We start from the raw sequence: 20,788 nt of genomic DNA, 5'->3' as shown, positions 1-20,788 counted from the left end.
TCAGTCTGTAACTATTTCTTAAGCAAAACTATCAAAGGATTGATTGTTTAACCCACTCAGTGTTCGTTGCCACTGGGGGGAAATATATATATATTCTCAAATTAATAACAAGGATTGTGCTGTTTTTGATAAAGATAGTGTTCTAATTTGTAGTTGCTGGAATGTGATATGCCAGAGCCAGAACTACTTTTATAAAGAGGAATTTAATAATTTACAAGTTTACACTTCTGAGGAAGTGAAAGTGTCCAAATTAAGGCACCCACAAGAGGTTACCTTCACTCAAGAAAGACTGATGCTGTCTGGAATGCCTCTGTCAGCTGGGAAGGCACGTGGCTAGCATCTGCTGGTCCCTTGCTCCTGGGCTCCGTTGCTTTCGGCCTCTGTTCCTGTGGGCGTTCCTCAGTTTGCTTCTCTGGGGAAGTTGAAAGTTGGCTTTCAACTCTTGGCTTCCCTTGGCTCTCTCTGGGTTCTGGCTTCTTTAACATCTCATGGGAAAGCACACGGCAACATCTGCTGGGCTCCAAGCATCTCCATACATCCGTGTCTCTGTTCTGTCAGCTCTGAAGTTTCGTTGGCTCTCAGGTTTCTCTCAAATGTTTCCTCTTCTTTACGGATTCCAATAAGCTAATCCAGACCCACTCTGAATGGGTGGAGTCACATCTCCATCCGATCAAAGGCTAACACCCACAATTTGATGTGTCACACTTCCATGGAGGTGATCTAATTAAGAGATTCCAACCTACATTCTTGAATCAGAATTAAAAGAAATGGTTGTCCCCCACAAGATTGGATCAGGATTAAAACATGGCTTTTCTGGGTGCACAGTACTTTCAAACCAGCACAGATAGCAATCCAATGAGCAGGGTTTTTACAATATTAGAAGTAAGTTATAAATCTGGATTGGAAACAAAAGCATTATGTCCTGGACATTAGCCCTGTGGATCATCTCAACAAGCCTGGTGGGTGCAAGGGAAGTTGTTCCCTCTGACAGTGAAAACGGCCCCTGGCCTGGCCCGCAGGATAAAGAGAGGCCTCCGTCAGCACCGCAGGAGCCCAGCGTGGGAATGCCATGCCCTCACAGAAACCACACATAACTGCCCCCTGCCCTGTGGCCACTGCATACAGGGCCACATTAGAGCCTCTGGGATTCCCTGGGCTCCCAGCCAGGACTCCTCCACACAAGAGGGAAGGGCCATAATGGCCAGTCCGCTGCAGGGCTCCCTGGGAAGCCCTCCCTCCTCTGATTTGGGGGCAGGTAAGAAGATGGCGGTCCCCCTCGAGGCGGCCAGGCACAAGTGAGGTCATGGGGCTTTTCAGATGTGTGCTGGAAGACTAAAGCCTCATTGTTTCTTCACAGATGGAGAGCGGTGGGTGGGAGGTGGGGAAGGATCAGATCATGCCTGGATTCAGCCTGCTCCTTGCTGGGGGAGCACCATTTGCTACACTACTTGCCTCTGTGCTCACGTCCCCTCCCCCTGGCTGCCTGGAGATTCCCGTCTTCTGCCCGAGGCCTCTAGCTCAGCCTCTGGGCTGTAATTCTACACCTAAGAAGGGGTTGGTACCCAGGCAGCAGCTCTCAGATAGATCAGTAGGATAGAACCTTTAACAAGGACATAGCAAACACGTGGGCTCCTCGCTCTTTGTGAAGTCTGTGGGACGCCTAGATACACATATTTGTAACAAGGTTCTCATATCCCCTGCCACTCACCAACTCAACTGGAATTATCCAGTGGAACACAGTCTCTCCTGGTCATCAGGTTTCTCACTCAGCTGGGGACATAGAGGTAAGCTATCAGTGCAGACTGACAGCTATAGTAAACTTCCTCCTATCACAGGGCATAACCTACAATGAACACATATGCCCTCCAATTTTCTTTTCCCTGCCTGGCAGCCACAAGAGATTTGTACTCTGTTAGCACATTCATTTATCATCTTTTCACTTATTCAAAAAAGCAATTAAAACCCTGTTTGCCCACTGCAGATATACAGAGAAGTCACCCTCTGAACTGTCCCAGAATAGGAATCACTAGCCACATGTGGCTATTTAAAATCATTTAAATTAACAAAAACTAAATAAAAGCCACATTTCAAGTGCTCAGTAGCCACCTATAGCTACTGTGCTGGATAGCGCAGATATAGAATATTTCCGTCATCACAGAAAGATTTGGATGGTGCTGCTCTAGAAGGTTTGCCTTTCATACTTATTTTGTCTTCTAGGCCAAGACATCAAGTCAGATGGCTTCAGCATTGAGACTTGCAAAATCATGGTTGACATGCTGGATGTATCCTTTAATGTTGCTCCAAAAACAAAACTTAGAGAATTTAAAATCCCCTTCTGAAAAGATTCAAACACGTTGCTTTCTCGCCCTTCAGAACAGCTAGTTCTGCTCAAACCACTGAATGGCTGTAGGACCCTCATCAGCACTGACCTCCCTCCCTAACGTGATGTGAGAAACCTCAGATGATGAAAACAGACATCCCACCTCTGCCACCTGCAGAGGCTCAGACTGCAGAGCAGCCCGCCCACTCCTCAAGCTGGCGCAGGAAATTCCCAACAGCACACCCACCACCCTCTACCCAAAAGAGCTTAAATTTGTTTCCTCAGACACAGGGTTTCCATTACTTCCCCTAGGAAAATATTTCCTAAACCATAAAATTTCTGATGTGAATCTGTATTATTATTATTTTTTAAAATCCTATCTCCTTTGTTATACTTCTCGTTCTCTATTTTTTGTTTTTCTTTTAATTTTTAAATTCGTTTTTATATTTTTATTTTTTATTTAGGTTTCTTTTTTTATTAATAAAATCAATCAACGTACAGTATGAACTTCTCTTTAAATAACATACATATATATAAGTAATAAATTTCCAAGTCTCTTGCAACAATTAGTTGTAGAACAGATTTCAGAGTTTGGTATGGGTTACAATTCCACAATTTTAGGTTTTTACTTCTAGCTGCTCTAAGGTACTGGAAACTGAAAGAAAGATTAGATAATGATTCAACAATCATACTCATTTTTTAAACTTTACCTTCTCTGTATAACTCCACCATCACCTTTGATCTTTCTCCCACTCTCTAAGGGTATTTGAGTTATGCCTATTCTAACTTTTTCATGTTGGAAGGGGCTGTTGATAATATGGGATAGGGGGATGGAAATAGTTGATGCTCTGGAGAGGCTGGGCCCTTTGCATTTCAGAACTTATCTGGTCCAGGGACCCATCTGAAGGTTGTAGATTTCTGGAAAGTTATCCTAGTGCATGGAACTTTTGCAGAGTCTTATAAATGCCCCAGGTATTCTTTAGGATTGGCAGGAATGGTTTTGCTTGGGGTTTGGCAAGTTATGATGGGTAGCAGTGTCTAACTGAAGCTTGTGTAAGCGTGACTTCCAGAGTAGCCTATAGATTCTATATGAACTCTCTCAGCCACCTTATTTGTTACATTTTTTTCCCTTTTGGTCAGAATGGCTTTGTTGATCCCGCAGTGCCAGAGCTGAGTTCGTATTCTTTTTTTTTTTTTTTTTTTTAACTTTTTTTATTGTAGAATATAACATATATACAAAGCAAAGAAAGAAAGAAACAATAGTTATCAAAGCTCTCTTCAACAAATAGTTACAGGACAGATCCCAGAATTTGTCATGAGCTACTATACTATCCTCTCATTTTTCTTTCTAGCTGCTCCAGAATATAGGAGGCTAGAAGGAATAAATATTTCTTTACCATCATAATCAACTTTTTTTTCCTTTTTTGGTAAAAAAATAGCATATATACAAAAAAGCAATAAATTTCAAAGCACAGCACAACAATAGGTTGAAGAACAGATTTCAGAGTTTGGTATGGGTTAAAATTCTACAATTTTAGGTTTTTACTTTTAGCTGCTCTGAGATGCTGGAGATAAAAGAAATATCAATTTAATGATTCAGCAATCATATTCGTTTGTTAAACCCTACCTTCTCTTTATAATTCTACCATCACCTTTGATCTTTCTTTCACTCTTTAGGGGTATTTGGGCTATGGCCATTCTAGCTTTTTCATGTTGTAAGAGGCTGTCAATAATATGGAGTAGGGAGATGGACCTAGCTGATGTTCTGAAGAGGCTGTGCTCTCCAGATTTCAGGACTTATCTGGTCCAGGGACCCATCTAGAAATTGTAGGTTTCTGGGAAGTTACCCTAGCACATGGACCCATTGCAGAATTTTATATATTGCCCTAGGAGTTCTTTATGATTGGCTGGAATGGTTTTGGCAAGTTGTGATAGGCAGCAGTGTCTAACTGAAGCTTGCATAAGAGGGACCTCCACAGTAGCCTCTCAACTCAATTGAATTTGCTCAGCCACTGATACTTTATTAGTTACACTTCTTATCCCCTTTTTGGTCAGGATGTAATCACTGATCCCATGGTGCCAGGGCTGGACTCATTCCTGGGAGTCAACTCCCATGTCTCCAGGGAGACTTTCACCTCTGGACATCATGTCCCATGTAGAGGGGGAAGGCAATGATTTCACTTGCAGAGTTGGGCTTAGAGAGTGAAGTCACATCTGAGCAACAAAAGAGGTCCTCCAGAAGTAACTCTTAGGCATGCCTATAGGTAGTCTAAGCTTTTCTGCTACCTACATAAGCTTCACAAGATAAAGGGCTTGGCCTATTGACTTGGTTGTCCCTAATGTTTGACACAGTATCAGGGGATTCCGTGATGGTAAAGTTTAATAGTTCCATATTTTTTCTCCCGTCCTTCAAGGTACTTTGCCAATATTTTTTGATTATCTGTTTAATATATTCTAGGATGTATCCAGGTATTACAATAATCTGTACAGGATTAAAGGACCTCATTCTTTTTTTTCTGTTTTTTAAAAAAAATTATTAATTAAAAAAAATTTAACATCAAACTAAAACAGTAATGTGATCATACCATTCTACATATATAATCAGTAATTCAAAATATCATCACATAGTTGCATTTTCATCATTTCTTAGAACATTTGCATCAAATCAGAAAAAGAAATAAAAAGACAACAGAAAAAGAAATAAAACAAAAACAGAAAAAAAAAAGATTATACATACCATACCCTTTACCCCTCGCTTTCATTGATCACTAGCATTTCAAACTAAATTTATTTTAACATTTGTTCCCCCTATTATTTATTTTTATTCCATATGTTCTACTCATCTGTTGACAAGGTAAATAAAAGGAGCATCAGACACAAGGTTTTCACAATCACACAGGCACACTGTGGAAGCTATAGCATTATTCAGTCATCATCAAGAAACATGGCTGCTGGAACACAGCTCTACATTTTCAGGCAGTTCCCTCCAGCCTCTCCATTACATCTTGACTATCAAGGTGATATCTACTTAATGCATAAGAATAACCTCCAGGATAACCTCTCGACTCTGTTTGGAATCTCTCAGCCATTGACACTTTGTCTCATTTCACTCTTCCCCCTTTTGGTTGAGAAGGTTTTCTCAATCCCTTGATGCTGAGTCTCAGCTCATTCTAGAGTTTTTCTAAATCCCTTGATGCTGAGTCCCAGCTCATTCTGGGATTTCTGTTCCATGTTGCCAGGAAGGTCCACACCCCTGGTAGTCATGTCCCACGTAGACAGGGGGAGGGTGGTGAGTCTGCTTGCTGTGTTGGCTGGAGAGAGAGGCCACCTCTGAGCAACAAAAGAGGTTCTCTTGGGGGTGACTCTTAGGCCTAATTTTAAGTAGGCTTTACCTATCCTTTGTGGGGTTAAGTTTCATATGAACAAACCCCAAGACTGGAGGCTCAGCCTGTAGCTTTTGTTGTCCACACTGCTTGTGAGAATATCAAGAATTCAACTTGGGGAAGTTGAATTTTCCCGTGTTCTCACCATTCCCCGAAGGGGACTTTGCAAATACTCACTGATCAAATCACTCTGGGATTCATCGGGGCATCACTCTGGACAAACCAGCAAAATCTCATGTCCTACCCAAGGTTCCATGTACTTATAAAGGCTCTCGTTCTTCTGGGCTCCCTGTGTTTCAGTTGTTCAAATGAGCTGAGTTAGAATATGTGTTACAGAAAATTTAGGTTCTGGACAAAATAAACCTTTCTTCCTTTGTCTCAAAGAGTAGGTGCAGTTCTAAAATATAGACAATGTCTTCCTTACCCCTTTGTTTTGAATTACCTTAATCGGGACCTGATTGGCTTCGTTCTTACCTCTAATACCAGGTTATAGATACATAAAACAGTCTTTCAAAATCCAGAAGTAATAATTATCACTCCAGACTTAAAACATCTGCTATAAGAGCTTACAGTTTAGGCCCCTGTCTTATAAGCATTTTCTAAAAGAGATCATACAATAATTGTTCTTTCATTACTGCCTTATTTTGTCTCACCAAATGTCCCACAGGTTCATTCACATCTTTGCATGCCTCATGACTTCGGACTTTTTTGTAGCAGCACAATATTCAATCAAACGTATACACCATCATTCACCAATCTACTTCTCAGTCAGTACATCCTTCAGCCACCTGCGTTCATTAGGCATCAGGTATTATGCCCAAAGTCCACAGTCCATCAACACTCTCAATTTTAGATAATTTCATTGTTCGCAAAAGAAAGATAACCAATAAACACACCCTCACCAAATAGGAAATCTAAACCTCTCCTTAACTCTTGTCCTTTCACCCATTATTTACCCCTGCTGTTGCTGTGGTAGTACTGATGTTTTCCTGTTAAACATAGCCCATAACATGCAATAGCAGTTTCCCCCCCCCATACCATGGACTTAAGCACTCTTTGTACATGAATCATACCTTTGGAATAGTTCTTGGAAGAGCTCACATATTTCTAGTGTTAATCAGGGGTACACATATGTTTATACAACCCCTTTCAATTTTGTTCACCTTCAATATGGTAATATTACTTATAGACCCACTTGAGAACTGCCTTCACTTGTATCTATTCCCTTACATTTGAGTTCAGTCTCATTAGCTAATCATTCACCCATCTCTACTTCCCCCATACTCTGTGTTATAAGCCTCTGATTTTACCTTTACCATGGTCATAAAAGTGGAGTCATGCAGTATCTATCCTTTTTGTCTGGCTTATTTCACTCAGCATTATGTCCTCAAGGCTCCTCCATCTTGTCAAGTGCTTCAGGACGTCATTTTGTCTTACTGCTGCATAATATTCCATCGTATGTATATACTACATTTTCATTTTCCACTACTCTGTTGATGGGCATTTGGATGGTTTCCATCGTTTGGTGATTGTGAATAATGCTGCTATGAATATTGGTGTGCAAATGTCTGTTTGTGTCATTGCTTTCAGCTCTTCTGGGAATATACCAAGTAGTGCTGTTGCTGGGTCATAGGGCAACTCAATATTTAGTTTCTTAAGGAACTGCCAAACTGTCTTCCATAGTGGCTCTACCAATATACATTCCTACCAGCAGTGCATAAGAGTCCCAATTTCTCCACATCGTCTCCAACATTTATAGTTCCCTGTTTGTTTAATAGCAGCCATGCTTATAGGTGTGAAGTGGTATCTCATTGAAGTCGTGATCTGCATTTCCCTTATAGCTAATGAAAATGAGTATCTCTTCATGTACTTTTGGGCCATCTGTATTTGTTTTTCAGAAAAATGCCTATTCATATATTTAGCCCATTTTATAATTGGGTTGTTTGTTCTTTGATCAAGATTTCCTTCTTGATTTTTAGATAAGGGGCTTCACTCTCCATGATCATTCTCCTTCCCTTTGTCCCTTCCAAGGCCACTGATAACAGTCTACCCACCTTGCTTCATGCGCTCCATGGGAAGTGATGGAAAGGGGTGGTCTGAGTCTCCTTACAGTGTGCACCTACTCTGGGGCTCCCCTCACAAGAGGCCTCAGGAATACTCAAAAAAATGGCAAGGGCCCAACCAATAGGAGCCATCTGAAGTCCTCTGCTCGTCTTTAGCAGAATCTGGGGCTGCCACAGGTTTTGATCTCTAGATCAAAACTAACTTAAATCAATGCACTATGGAAACTTTCCAGAAACCTGCAACTTCCAGATGTGGACTAGATAAGTCCAGAAACCTAGAGGGCCCAACCTCTCCAGAACATCAGCTAGTTCCATCTCCCTGCCCCATATTATTGACAGCCCCTTCCAACATGAAAAAGTTAGAATGGCCCATAGCCCAAATACCCCTAAAGAGTGGGACAGAAAGATCAAAGGTGATCGTGGAGTTATATAGAGAAGGTAGCGTTTAAAAAATGAATGTGGATCATTATACTGATATTTTAGTCTCCAGTCTCTTAGAGCAGCTAGAAGTAAAAATCTAAAATTGTGGAATTTTAACCCATACCAAACTCTGAAAATTGTTCTACAACTAATTGTTTTTCTGTGCTTTGGAATTTATTGCTTTTTTTGTATATATGTTATTTTTTACAAAAAAGAAAAAAAGTTGATTGTGATAAAAAATTTTACTCTTTCTAGCCTCCTATGGTCTAGAAAAATCTGAGATGATATTGTTACCAAAGTCTGTGGATTCTTCTGCCTAACATGCTCAATAACCAATTCCTGAGACACCAGAGTTGCAAACAGAGAAGGAGTTTATTACTATATGCATAGTAGGAGAGCAGATGGCCTAACAACCCAAAATCTGCAGTAATTCGGGTAGTTTTATTAGAGAAAAGGTGGGCAGGGTTTAGGATAATGAGCACCATGGCCCCAGATGATGTAATTACATCATTATTATTAAGCATGCACAGATTGATTCCATGCTTAGTCACAGAATGTATGAAAGAAAATGGCAGAATGGGGTATAGGTGGCTCACTAAAGGTTAAAGTCTAAGAACTGCGCATGTCAGGTGGGCTCACTTAGGTTAAATCCAGTTTTGTGTCATCAAGATAATTTGAGACTTGGATGGACTAGTTCCGAGTGGACCCAAGACCCTTCATTAACAGCCATTAGGGGATATCTTTACTGATTACAAGACTCTGAAGTTGAAAAACTGGATACCTAGGTACAGATGAAAGCTAGTCACAAGGTATTTACAATCCTAGGGGCAGAAGATAAGGGCTATACAATCATTATCAGAGATCTAAGGCAGCTGGATTACAATTCAGAGATTTCAGGTATTTCCCTGTCTACTCCAGTGTTCCAGAAAGCAAAATGGAATATTTATATAATAATTCACTAATCAAAATCACCCCCTAAATCCTGATTTCTTGGTTACAGTATGGTAGCCCATGACAAACTCTGGGATCTGTCCTGTGTACTTGCTGAAGAGTGCTCCGAAAACTATTGCTTTTCTCTTTCTTTGTTTTGTATATATGTTATATTATACAATTTTAAAAATTAAAAAAAAAAAAAGCCAAGCAAATATTAAAAAAACAAAAAAAAAACTTGACTTAAATCAGAAGGGAGCCAGATATCTACCTTGCCCTTCCTCCAACCCTTTAGATGGAGGTTTGGGCAATGGAAAAGAAAGAAAAGTCTTTCTGCAAGGATCTGCCAAACCTCCTTGTGGATATTCATTATTAGAAGTGTCCGGTTAAAAGGACAAACTAGATGCCCAAATGAAACCAGACTCAAAGAGCTTTCCTTAACTGAAGGCAGTCGGATGGGAGTGGTAAGTTGGGGTTGAAGGAGTTCTACATTCTCTGGACAAAGATTCAGAAATACCAAGTAAGACTCCGGGAGGGCTAATGGGAGGGACGGGTGGATCGATGTTGAGGAACATGCTGTGCACATACCTTACGAGGCAGCAACTAATCAGGAGGGTGAGGAAAGTTTTATGGGACTTAAGGTTTTATCTATAATGGAGCTCAGTAAAGATGGGGCAGGGGAAATGCAAACAATCACCTAGAGAAAACTAGGGACCTGTCAAGTTAAGTGGTCTCTCTATCTTCACATGATTATTTACCATATATGGAGACATCAAAAAGCCACCATAAGGGTACCTGAAAAGGTTGTGCGGCTCTTGTAGTTTGGATATTTGGTAGCTCAAGTACAAAAATTAACATAAGGCCCATGGTAGTAGGCTAATTGATTGAAAAACAGGATGGTGAGAATTTCTGAGAAGGGCAGCCTGCTAAGCAGTGGAACTTGCAAAAATAATAATAATAATTAGGTTTTCTCAGGCAACCACTATATAATGATGGGAGTATTTACAAACCAGCTCACAGAAAGAGGCAAAGTACCATTAGATATTTATGGTAGAAACACGAGTGAGTCTTCCAGTGCCAAACTAGAGGCACAGATCTAGAAAAACTTCATCCCCACTCAACACAAAGCACTGTGGTAACTTGCCGCCTGCTTTGCTTTGGGTCGTGGTTCTTATAGCTGTTTTTCCTGTTCCAGAAAATTTACCGGGAAATTGATGTTGACAGGTCTGGTACCATGAATTCCTATGAGATGCGGAAAGCACTAGAAGAAGCAGGTAATACTTCGTAACTATTTTCTTTTATTTATAGAATAAAAGATCTTATTTTATACTGGACAATACAAAGTTTGGTAGGCTATAAAGTAGGTGCTGATTTAATACAGGCACATCATTTTCATTCCCCTTTTAAAGACGAATTGGTAAAATAAAACTCTTTGTCCTCTATGGCCTTCTTAAATCCAAGTTTCCTTCTGAGAAATCTGGCACAGCAGGCCGCTGAAGCTGCTTCTCAATAGGTTTCCCTCAGCTCCTCTATTCTGGTGTAGGGTTGGTTAGACGGAATTTGATATCAGTAAAAGGCATACAAGCTTGAGGTAGACCAGCAGAGTGGGGATTAAGAGTATGAAAGCATGAAATCATGCAGTTTATTAATTGGGATATAATGCTGCTGGAGACACCACAAACAACAGTGGTTTCACTAAGATACATTTTCCCCTCAGAACAATCCAAGTTCAGGCAGTCCAAGATGGAATGGCACCTCATGCTATCGGGGATCTGCTCCTCCTGTCATGTTGCTTCAACATTCCTTAGAGTGTTGCCCAAACCTACATGACCTGGGACACAACCACATCCGAGCGACAGGGAAGAACCCGATCTTAAAGGTTCTTCAGGGTCCTTGCCTTCAAGGCCCGCATCACTTCTGCTCACATCCCACTGGCCAGACTTGAGTCACAAGGTGGTAAAGAGCTGGAAGGGAAGCTGGGAGATATGGCCTTCATTCTAGGCAGCTATGAGTCCATTAAAATTCTCTTCCTATAGAAAACGGGAGAATTAATATTGGGATACCACAGTTTCTGCCACATATATGAGGTAGCATCTAGTTTTTGAGATGATTCTGAGCTAAAACAAAAACAAAAAAACGGGTAGCACCGTTAACGTCATGAAACAGCATGGACCACAGAAATAGTGACAGGCAAGAGAAGTCTTGGGAAACATGAGTTAGGTTTGTTCAAAACAAAGGGTAGTAGTAGTCAGGGAAATTTGAGTCAGTAGAAGAAAACAGTAAGGAAACAGGCAGGGAAAGGGCAAACGTGAAAATAAACAGCAGAAGGTTGTTATTGCAAAGACTGGCTTTGCAAAACAAGTCTCACAGAAGAGCAGCCAAGAGACAAGAGCAATTCTAATTGTCATTTAAGTTGCCACATCAGTTCTGTATCCCATGAACAGCTATCCATTGCCATCTAATACTTCCCAATCAGATTGCTTGTTCCTTGTACCTCCAGGCTTCAAGCTGCCCTGCCAGCTCCACCAAGTCATCGTCGCTCGGTTTGCAGACGACGAGCTCATCATCGATTTTGATAATTTTGTTCGGTGCTTAGTTCGCCTAGAAACACTGTTCAGTAAGTGGATATTTGGGAAAAGACCCACTTCTGTTTTCTTGGTATTAAAGCAGACTATTTTTCACCCCAGGTGAAACATGCTTCTCCCAGAGTTGAGAATGAAATGTCCTCTATTAATTTGGGGGAGGGAGAAGTAATAGCTTATGACATTCAGTTAAGTCACCTGCCAAATAAGGGAAGAAGACAATGTGATCCATGGTTCAGCTAAGTAACGTATGACATTTCTTTTTCTTTCTCCACAGAGATATTTAAGCAGCTGGATCCCGAGAATACCGGAACAATAGAGCTCAACCTTATCTCTGTAAGTCTGCAGCTTTTCACCAACCACCTCACTCTTAAAAGGGACAGGGGCAGGGGGAGAAGAACTGTTATGTAAGTGGCAGAGACCTATGGGTTGTTGACCTACTTTTTAAAACTTTGCTTTAAACCTTCTGGTCTGTATGGGATAGGCCTGTAAATGGCACTGAGATGCCATGATGCACTTTTTTTTGCAGTTTTTTTTTCCCCAATTGATTCTCAAGTCCAAGGAAACACACCTGGCTCTGTCCCCCGTGAACTTTCCTTGAGTTTAGAGCAAGGTTAAAAGAAGAAAAGAGGGCAGATCACTGCTGGGAAAATGAACTGCTAATTAACATGCATGAGAGAAGTTGCTTATATAAAGAAACGCTCTGGATAAAATTCAACTTGGTTTTGGAAAGATGTCATTCTTAGAACAGCTCTAAATGCTTTCTGAGCTAATTACTTTGCTCTTTCCCCTTTAAAAAAAAAACTGACAAGTAAATAATCTTGCCATATATGATATCGTTGTGCTCATGTGTCTGGAATCCAGTAGTGCTCACATCCGAAATAATCATCAATCCAAATTACATTGGCATTCCAATTTCACAAAAAGCAAACTGCAAAATGTTCTCTTAACGTGAAGGAAAGGTCTTTCCCTGCAAATGAGCCAAATGGGGAGGAGTGGGTCAGGTGGCCAGCAGTGGGTGGAAATGGCAAAGCAATCAGCCCCATCCCCACAAAACAGAGGAACAAGGTTCTAAGAAGGAATCTGGAATAAGGGACTGGCAACTCTTTTCCTTGAATTTTGAACTCTGGAGAAATTTAGTAGCAAAAAAGTTTGCTACTATGAAATGAGACATAAATCTCTGGCCAGTTGAAAATACATTTTAACTGGTTACAAATAACTTCAACTTGATTAATGCTATATGAAGCCCAGGAAATATCCCTACATTGAGACTGTAAGACAAAGTAGAATCAATACAATTGTGACATAAAACATGCCACATCATTAAGTTCTGGAACCTCTAGCTCTTTATCATTATTGTTAGGGATCCTATTCCATCCCAGCTCCCACCCTGTCTATACTGGCCTGCCTACTCAGTCCACTCTCATCCCATTTCCTCCGAGAAAGATCTTACCCACTGGCTTTCCCTCCTACTCCTCAACTTGTCTTTCACAGGTTCCTAGAGATTCCCACACTTTAGCAGTCTCTGCTAAGGATGAGCAACATAATCTCTCCTTCAATTTGACTGATTTTCATTCAACTTTGGCTGCAGATTAAATCACCTGGGGAGTTTTTTTTTTGTTTTTTTGTTTTTAAATCCTGATGTTCAGGTGCTATCCCAGTCCAATTAAAATTAGAATCTGATTTAAAGTCCCCCCAGGTCATTCCAACCAGAACCAAAGTTGAAAACTTCCTGTTTAAAGGCTTTTGATGTAACTTTTCTGAGGCAGAGATAAGTGAAAATGTTCATTTATATGTTGTCTGAATTTCAAATCTTATATATTCAGTCAACCCTGTAATATGATTTGTGACTACCTGATTCAAATTACACACAGCTACTAACCTTGTGTAAAATGCTAGATTCTAAAAATTAGGTAGAAAGAATAGGAGTCAGTGCATTTATATCTTAGCCTTGGGTCAGTTTTCTTGAACTTGCAGAATAACCAACAGGTACTTTTAAATAGCCTTTAATTGAAAAAACATTCACTGATCTGACTTGTATTTTTTCTCCCTCACAGTGGCTCTGTTTCTCAGTACTCTGAAGTTACAACAAATCTGCATGAAGACTTCCCTTGGAAGAAAACCAGCCAACGACTAAATTTCCACAGAGAAACACTTTTTATCTGGATTATGAAATTATGGGAGCATTTATTTCAACTGATGATTATAGCTGAAAATAATACTAATCGACATAACAGAACTTTCAAAGTAAAAGATTTGTATATCTTACAATAATGCAAAGTGAGTCACTTAACCCTTGATAAGTTCAAAGAAAGCTTTCAGTCTGTAAATAGTATATATTTTTTACTTTTACACACTTTCCTGTTTATAGCAATATTAAATCCGGATAGATGCAGGAAGGTATTTAACAGCTGAGCAAATATTAAGTCAGTCTCAAAGGGCAGGAGGCCCTTGGTGGTAATATCTAAAGCAGCTTTGAGCTTAAAAATGCAACTGTGGCATCTACCAAACAGCAGCCCAGGAATTACTATTTCCCTTGCGCAAAGTGGGAAATATGCATCAAGGAAAAATTTTGTCAAGGTAAGGAGACTTACCTCCAACATTTGTGTTAAACAGGTTTTATATAGTATTGATTGGCAACAACAAAATGTCTTCAACTCAAGTGCTTGGGCATATTTGGCTTATGCATCTCGTGTTATCAACAGCGAAGAGATTCTGCCCTTGATCAGATGAAGCAGCACACCAAAACCAGGAGTCCAGTTTGCAAAACAATTATGATAGACAAAACAAAGTATTTGCTGCCACAAAACTTTCCCAGCTTCACCTTGTCTAGTGTTTGTGCATGGAGTTAGGGAGATATCATGTAGGAATTCTTACAGGGAAAAAAAAAAACAAGGTGTTTCCTGGCTTTACCTTGGGAAAATGCTAGCAAAACTATAAAAATATTGCCTTGTTGCCTTATCTTCTTCCAAATGTACTGTTAAATAAATAAGCCTTGTGCAATCACACCGTATCTGTTTTCCTTTCTGAAGGGTGACCCCAGCAGGATGGTTTATGATCACACATAATTATAGCTTGTTTCTACTTTAACAAGGTAGCTAATTTACCTCTGCAAATTCACCTATTGAGAGGAAAAGGCATCTTACCGAAAATTAAAATTTGTAACTGTAAAGTTCTTAAAAATCCAATTCAGAAGTCCTAGTAAAGTCAGCACAGCTCTGATTTCTATTGCTTGTTGGTCTCTTTTAAGGAGGCACAGACAAGGATTCACGTGCTCCTAAGGAAGGTTCCTGCTTTACTGGGCCACTTAAATTTCAATTCAGTTGACCCCCACTTACATAGGGAACAAAGGTGCAGAGAAAACATGCAGGTGAAATCACTGGTCTGCTTCTAGTAATTCTTGAGAAACCATAGAAAATGGGAAAGATGCATGTCCTAGTTTGTCATAAAAAGGAGAGCAGAGGGCGGGCCGCGGTGGCTCAGCGGGCAAAGTGCTTGCCTGCTATGCCGGAGGACCTCGGTTCGATTCCCGGCCCCAGCCCATGTAACAAAAAAACGGAGAAACAGAATACAATAAAACAAGAAAATGTTTAAAAATGTTTCCCTTTCTTCCTTCCTTCCTTCCTTCTATCCTTCCTTCCTTCTCTCTGTCTTTCCTTTAAAAAAAAAAAAAAAAAAGGAGAGCAGAGATTTCTCAAACTCCTCAAATGAGTGTAAGTTCTTCCTGCTTGCAGAGTGGTTTTGAGGGCCCAGAGGGGATTGGAGACGACCGTAAGAAGTGATCCTAATCCACTCTTCAGTGGGTTTTCTCTGTTCAGCAGTACAGGTTTAGGGGTAGAGTTAATAGGTACCTGAACGGATTCAGGGTGGAAGGTGGGCAAGCAAAGTAAGGCTGAAGGACACAGGATGAAGAGACTGAGGCTGGTGACTCGAGTGGCTAGAATATGGTAACATAGGATGTGGGCTGGGAGGGGACAGAAGTGGAGTCAGAAGAGATCTGAGGGAGGGGGCCTTAGAGACTGAGTATAGAAGAGAGGAGAAAGGCAAGCCCTTCCCAAATCGCAGGGTGGTTATTCCAAACCTTTACTGCTGTGCTGAGTACTGGGTCCCTTCTGCCACACTTTCATCGGTAGAGCTGACCTAGTTCACAATCTCATTTCTAATAGGCTATTTAAGCCTCAACATATGCTATTGGTAGATGTTTATCAAAGCAGTTTTAGAAAAGACTGAAAAAGAGAAGGGGAAGGGAATCACCAATAGAATCAGCATCTAAAGACAACTTAATATATTTCCTTCCATGCATGTAATTTTATGTAATTATACCATATATATTATTAAGTATGCTGAGATTTCCCACATACTATAACATTTGCTGATTCCTATTTTATTTCACAGGGGGAAAAAAAAGATGGTAAAGTTATCCTCTCAACTGTCTGACTCTGTATAAACTCACCCTTACCTAAATCATCATACCTCTTTCCTTCTTCGCTTGGAGGAAAACCATCCCAGACTCTCTGCTCGGAATTACAGCCTCAGGCCTATCAATTAGACCCCCTCTGTTTTCTATCTTCAATTTTTCTTTCCATTCTTCTTTCCCTACAGCATTTAAACATACCTAAGTGCTTACCACATCCTCAAGTACACTTAGTACAGACATACACATACCTCTACCCTTATCTCTCCTTCCCTCCAGAACATAGCTTCCTGAGAAGCTGGCCACATTAGATCTCCAATTTCAGTTTCCCAATGACTCAACCTACTGCAGTCTGCCTAATGGCCCTACCACTTTTCTTTTTGTATGCTGTATGGCAGGGGTCACACTTCATTCTTTGTCCATGTGAGTATCCCATTTTTGCAGCACCATTTGTTGAATTTTTGTTTGTTTTTTGTTTGTTTGGGAAGTGAATGGGCCTGGAATCGAACCTGGGTCTCCTGCATGGCAGGCCAGAATTCTACCACTGAACCACCCTTGTACCCATCTACCAGTCTTTTAAAAGTGCCTGACGCGAAATCATATAAATATGCACCAGCCAGTATCTTCTTGGATGTCTCAGCTGTCTTTAACACCATTCACTATCCCCTCTCTCTTGAGAATCTATTCTCCCTTGACTTCCCTTCTGCTTCTCTTGCTCTCAGGACTCTTCTTTCACGTGTTCCTCTTTCTTTGTCCCCTAGTTAAAATTTCCCTATGGCTCCACTGCCTTTACACTCTGAACACAGCTAAAATTCACACTCTACCCACTTTAGCATGGACTATGCTCCAACTGCCTTCCCCACCCACCTTATTTTTCAAAAACCTGAAAGCTCTGCTAACACAAAGATGTGACTACAGCATCTATTTTAATACATAAGAACTAGAAAATATTAAGTCATATGTTCAATATTAGATAAATGATTGGGCGCATTACATGATGACATATTATACAGCCATTAAAATCATGATAATAAATATTTATGATACAATGTCAAGAATGAAACAGGAGAATATGAATTCCTAAAATAGCATGCACTGAACTATGTAAGGAAAAAAAATCATTGATAAGATTAGAAATATGCCCAAATATTAACAGTAGTTCCTCTGGAGTGGTCTCTTTCCCCCTCTGCTCCATAACCATTCTCTGTACTTGCGAATATTTCTACAAGGAGCAGTATTATTTTTGTAATAAAATAAATATGTGAGAGGGGAACAATAACAAATGATCTCCCAAGTTTAGGATTAAGGAATATAAAAGCATCATCATGGCTTTATATCTCTTTTCTGACATTTGTGGACTGAGTTCTTGCACTTTTGAATCTCTGACCTCATCTCTCTGGTCTGACCCTCCTGCTAAGGGCTCATAGGATTACACTGGGCTCACCCAGATAATCTCCCTATTTTAAGATCAGCTAATTATATCTGAACACCCCTTCACAAGAGTACCTAGATAAATGTTTGATTGAATAACCAGTGACAGGAATATTGGTGGGGGGGACTGAGAATTCTCCTTAATACCCAAGTCTTTTGACAGTTAGTTCATGTTATCAGTATTTCTACAATACTCTGAAAGGTATGGTATAATCTGTTTCATCTACCTTCCCTGTTAGAATTTAACTCATAAAAATGTTTAAGGAAAGTGACCACTGTCATTTATATCATCTATTAAATAAAATTGTTTCACTAAGCAAAATGGGTTCCAACACAATTCACAAACTTGGTAACAATAAAACAATGTGGAAAATTTGTCTATATAAGCTTTCAATCCATTAATCAATTTATATAACTCTATGAAAAACCTGAAATAAAACCAGGACATAAAAACAGTCTCTTAGGGTGGGCCTGGTGGCTCAGTGGCAGAGTTCTCGCCTGCCATGCCAGAGACCTGGGTTCAATTCCCGGTACCTGCCCATGCAAAAACGAACAGTTTCTTAGAGGCTCTAGCCAAAAGGCATAAGAAAGCTTCTATAAACCATGATCTCTAAGCTTAAAAAAAAAAAAAAGCACCCACTTTTTTATCAAAGACCACTCTCAAAAGTCATGAATTGCAAATGTGAAGGGTTTTTATGAACAAAGAAATATTTTCTATATTTAATCACATGGCTAGTAAGGAAATTTATTACAATGAATACATATTGCATTAAGTAAGTCATCATTCTGCTGTGTAAGATATTCCAGTGGCTTGTGATTTTTAAACAAAGGCTGTTTATGACATTAAAAACTAAAACCAGTAAAAAGCTTAGAGAAAAAAGTTTATTACAATTGTTTTTAAAGTCAGTTATGATTTTGACAAACATTATAGGTAAGTCTATAGCAAGTTTCTAATTTCCAAGATACAAAAGACAATAAATATAGATTCAAATTCAGCCTAAAAATAGTATTCTAAATCTAATTACCTATAGTGTAGCTTAGTTTCAATATCTGAAATGTATGTATAATTAGTAAGATGCTACAAGACCTTATATAATAAAGTTATTGCTGATAACCAATTCACAGTTCTTCACTGATAATATAAAAGTGTGCAGCACCTTTGAACCTTCACACAAGTCTGCTGTGGGCGCTCTGGTGCTGTGGAGACAGGGATGGGGCTATCATGGCCCAGCACAGGGGCAAGTGCTGGAAACACCAACCAAGCAGGAGACAAAGTTGATGTTCACAACAGCAAAACAAATGGTCCTATTTCCTGTAGTAAACCAGACTGCTGCTGCCCACCTTCCTTCGTGCTACCTGGAACACCTTTACCTCCAGCAGCACCGTCAGCTTCCTCCTAAGCTCCCTTTCATCAAGCCGAATAGACTCCACTAACAGTTTTCAGCCCTTCACTTTCTTCTAAAGCACATCTTCAGCACTTTCACACTACACTGTCGTTGAAACAAGTCTTGTGAATTTTTCTGCCCAAAACAACTGTATCATTTCTTCTTGGTGATGATGGGAATTAGTTCTTCGTTAAGTAAAATTCTGTAAAATTCAGGCCAAGCTCCTTTGTCTTGGTTTAATTCTTGGGTACAGCTGTAAGAGAGTTTAGAAATTATTTACAAAATACAAAGAAGCATGTGAGTACAACAAGAATTCAAGAAATACTGGGAAGGGAGCAGATATCAGAGGAAGGAAATCATACTAAGGAAGATGGACTTTCTGTTGGGTGAAGCACCCATACCTGCCTGAGTACACAAAGATCACATTTAGCAAGTGCTTTAGTCATCTATTCTGCAAAAGACATTCAGACGTCACAGGGACCTACCAACTGTGACAATATCATGGTGTAGTAATATAAAAATCAAAGGCTAGCCACACCATGACAGGTCTAAGCATAAACTCAATTTACACAGTTCATTGAACAATAAATCAAACCTAACAAGGAATACAAACTATTAAAGGCAGTTTGCGACATGCTACAAATCCCAGCTGTCAGAGCTCCCATTACTAGGAAAGAAAGGTAAGAGATTAACTTCATTCAGAATGGATTTAATGCTGTCAGGGGCCGGCTATGAGAAACGAAGCTTCACAGACTAAAATTCTACATATTTAAGGAAGGATGAGCAGGTCTTTAAATTTAGGATTTTCGCTGTTTTATATTTTCCATAAGGAGGGCTAGAGAGTTTTGTGAAGTTTGCAAGACCTCTAGTCTTGAGGCTAACAGCCAGTCAAACTAGTAATTCAACAGGCAAATGAAACAAAACTTCTTCCTCCTCCTACCCTTGAAGAAGAAAAAGAAAAAAAACTAGTAAAAGAAATTAGTGAAGGAAAAAAGTCAGAGAAAAGAAAACTCGACTTCTAGCCAAAACTGAAAAGCTAACTATTGGATTATTACCATGTAAAGGATTATTTTCTATCTGAGAAAAAATACTTAGCCAATATAATTTTCTGGGTTGCTATCTGAGCCTCTGACTTAAATAGTCAACATTTATGCAATTTAATTTTTAAGACCTCAAAAGAAACAAAAAACAGTTGAACAGAAGCTACCCAGAAAAGGATTTCCAAAAGACCACAAATATTTAACCATAGGATTAAGATGAACTCTTCAGGCTATTGATCTGAGAACCCTGAGACAGCCGTGTTCACAAGGCAGTTACAGATGCTGACTAACTGCTTCCACACCTGGGAATGAATCACTCTCCCCGTATGTCTCAGCAGCACAGAGCCTCTTCTTTAGAAAATCAATATTTTAATTTCCAAGAAGGAGGGCTTTTTCCAGGTAAACAACTATGAAAAGTAATGGTGTTTATTTACTATTAATGTTTATTAGAGAAAAACATGCAAGATATTATACTTCTCAGGTTCTACAGACTTCACAGAAGTAAACCGAGGTACCTGAAAGAGTACGCCCTTTACATTTCTACTTTCATTGGTAATCTGAAAGTTTGCTGTTGTTTTTAACAATAAATATGGCCTAATTTTTTTTTTCGCTTTCATTATTCTTTATAATTTGCATTCTCCTCACACAAATGAATGCTGTCTAAACCCCAAATGTTTATGTAACAGTAAATTCTGTTATCAGGAAGGCAGCAGTCAAGATGTATGATGTCATTTATAATATACACCAGACAAACAACATGGACGAGGAAAATTCAGCAGGAGGAGGTGCAGCTCAGAATCCAGACTGCCAGCTCCTCAGG

At 39.8% G+C, this 20,788-nt stretch overlaps 2 protein-coding genes across 3 annotated transcripts in view; one reads left to right on the top strand and one right to left on the bottom strand.

Annotated features, from left to right (window-relative positions):
* CAPN2 (calpain 2) overlaps positions 1–14,706 on the top strand; it is a 70,774-nt gene extending 56,068 nt beyond the window's left edge. For both annotated transcript variants that reach the window (XM_077149147.1, XM_077149148.1), the window contains 6 exons: positions 2,218–2,282; positions 9,568–9,636; positions 10,312–10,390; positions 11,617–11,733; positions 11,976–12,034; positions 13,756–14,706. In XM_077149147.1, the coding sequence (XP_077005262.1) occupies positions 2,218–2,282; positions 9,568–9,636; positions 10,312–10,390; positions 11,617–11,733; positions 11,976–12,034; positions 13,756–13,779 (413 nt within the window). In that variant the 3' untranslated portion in view covers positions 13,780–14,706. The remainder of the gene's footprint in view (positions 1–2,217; positions 2,283–9,567; positions 9,637–10,311; positions 10,391–11,616; positions 11,734–11,975; positions 12,035–13,755) is intronic.
* Positions 14,707–18,213: 3,507 nt separating this feature from the next.
* The window catches only part of LOC143673968 (apoptosis-stimulating of p53 protein 2), a 38,444-nt gene continuing 35,869 nt past the window's right edge, over positions 18,214–20,788 (bottom strand). The window contains exon 16 of the mRNA XM_077149141.1: positions 18,214–19,181. Coding sequence (XP_077005256.1) covers positions 19,140–19,181 — 42 coding nt within the window. The 3' untranslated portion in view covers positions 18,214–19,139. The remainder of the gene's footprint in view (positions 19,182–20,788) is intronic.

Source organism: Tamandua tetradactyla, chromosome 2, assembly GCF_023851605.1.
Source record: "Tamandua tetradactyla isolate mTamTet1 chromosome 2, mTamTet1.pri, whole genome shotgun sequence".
Taxonomy (NCBI): domain Eukaryota; kingdom Metazoa; phylum Chordata; class Mammalia; order Pilosa; family Myrmecophagidae; genus Tamandua; species Tamandua tetradactyla.
The sequence above is the reverse complement of the archived record's forward strand: the minus strand, read 5'-3'. Positions and strand labels throughout refer to the sequence as shown.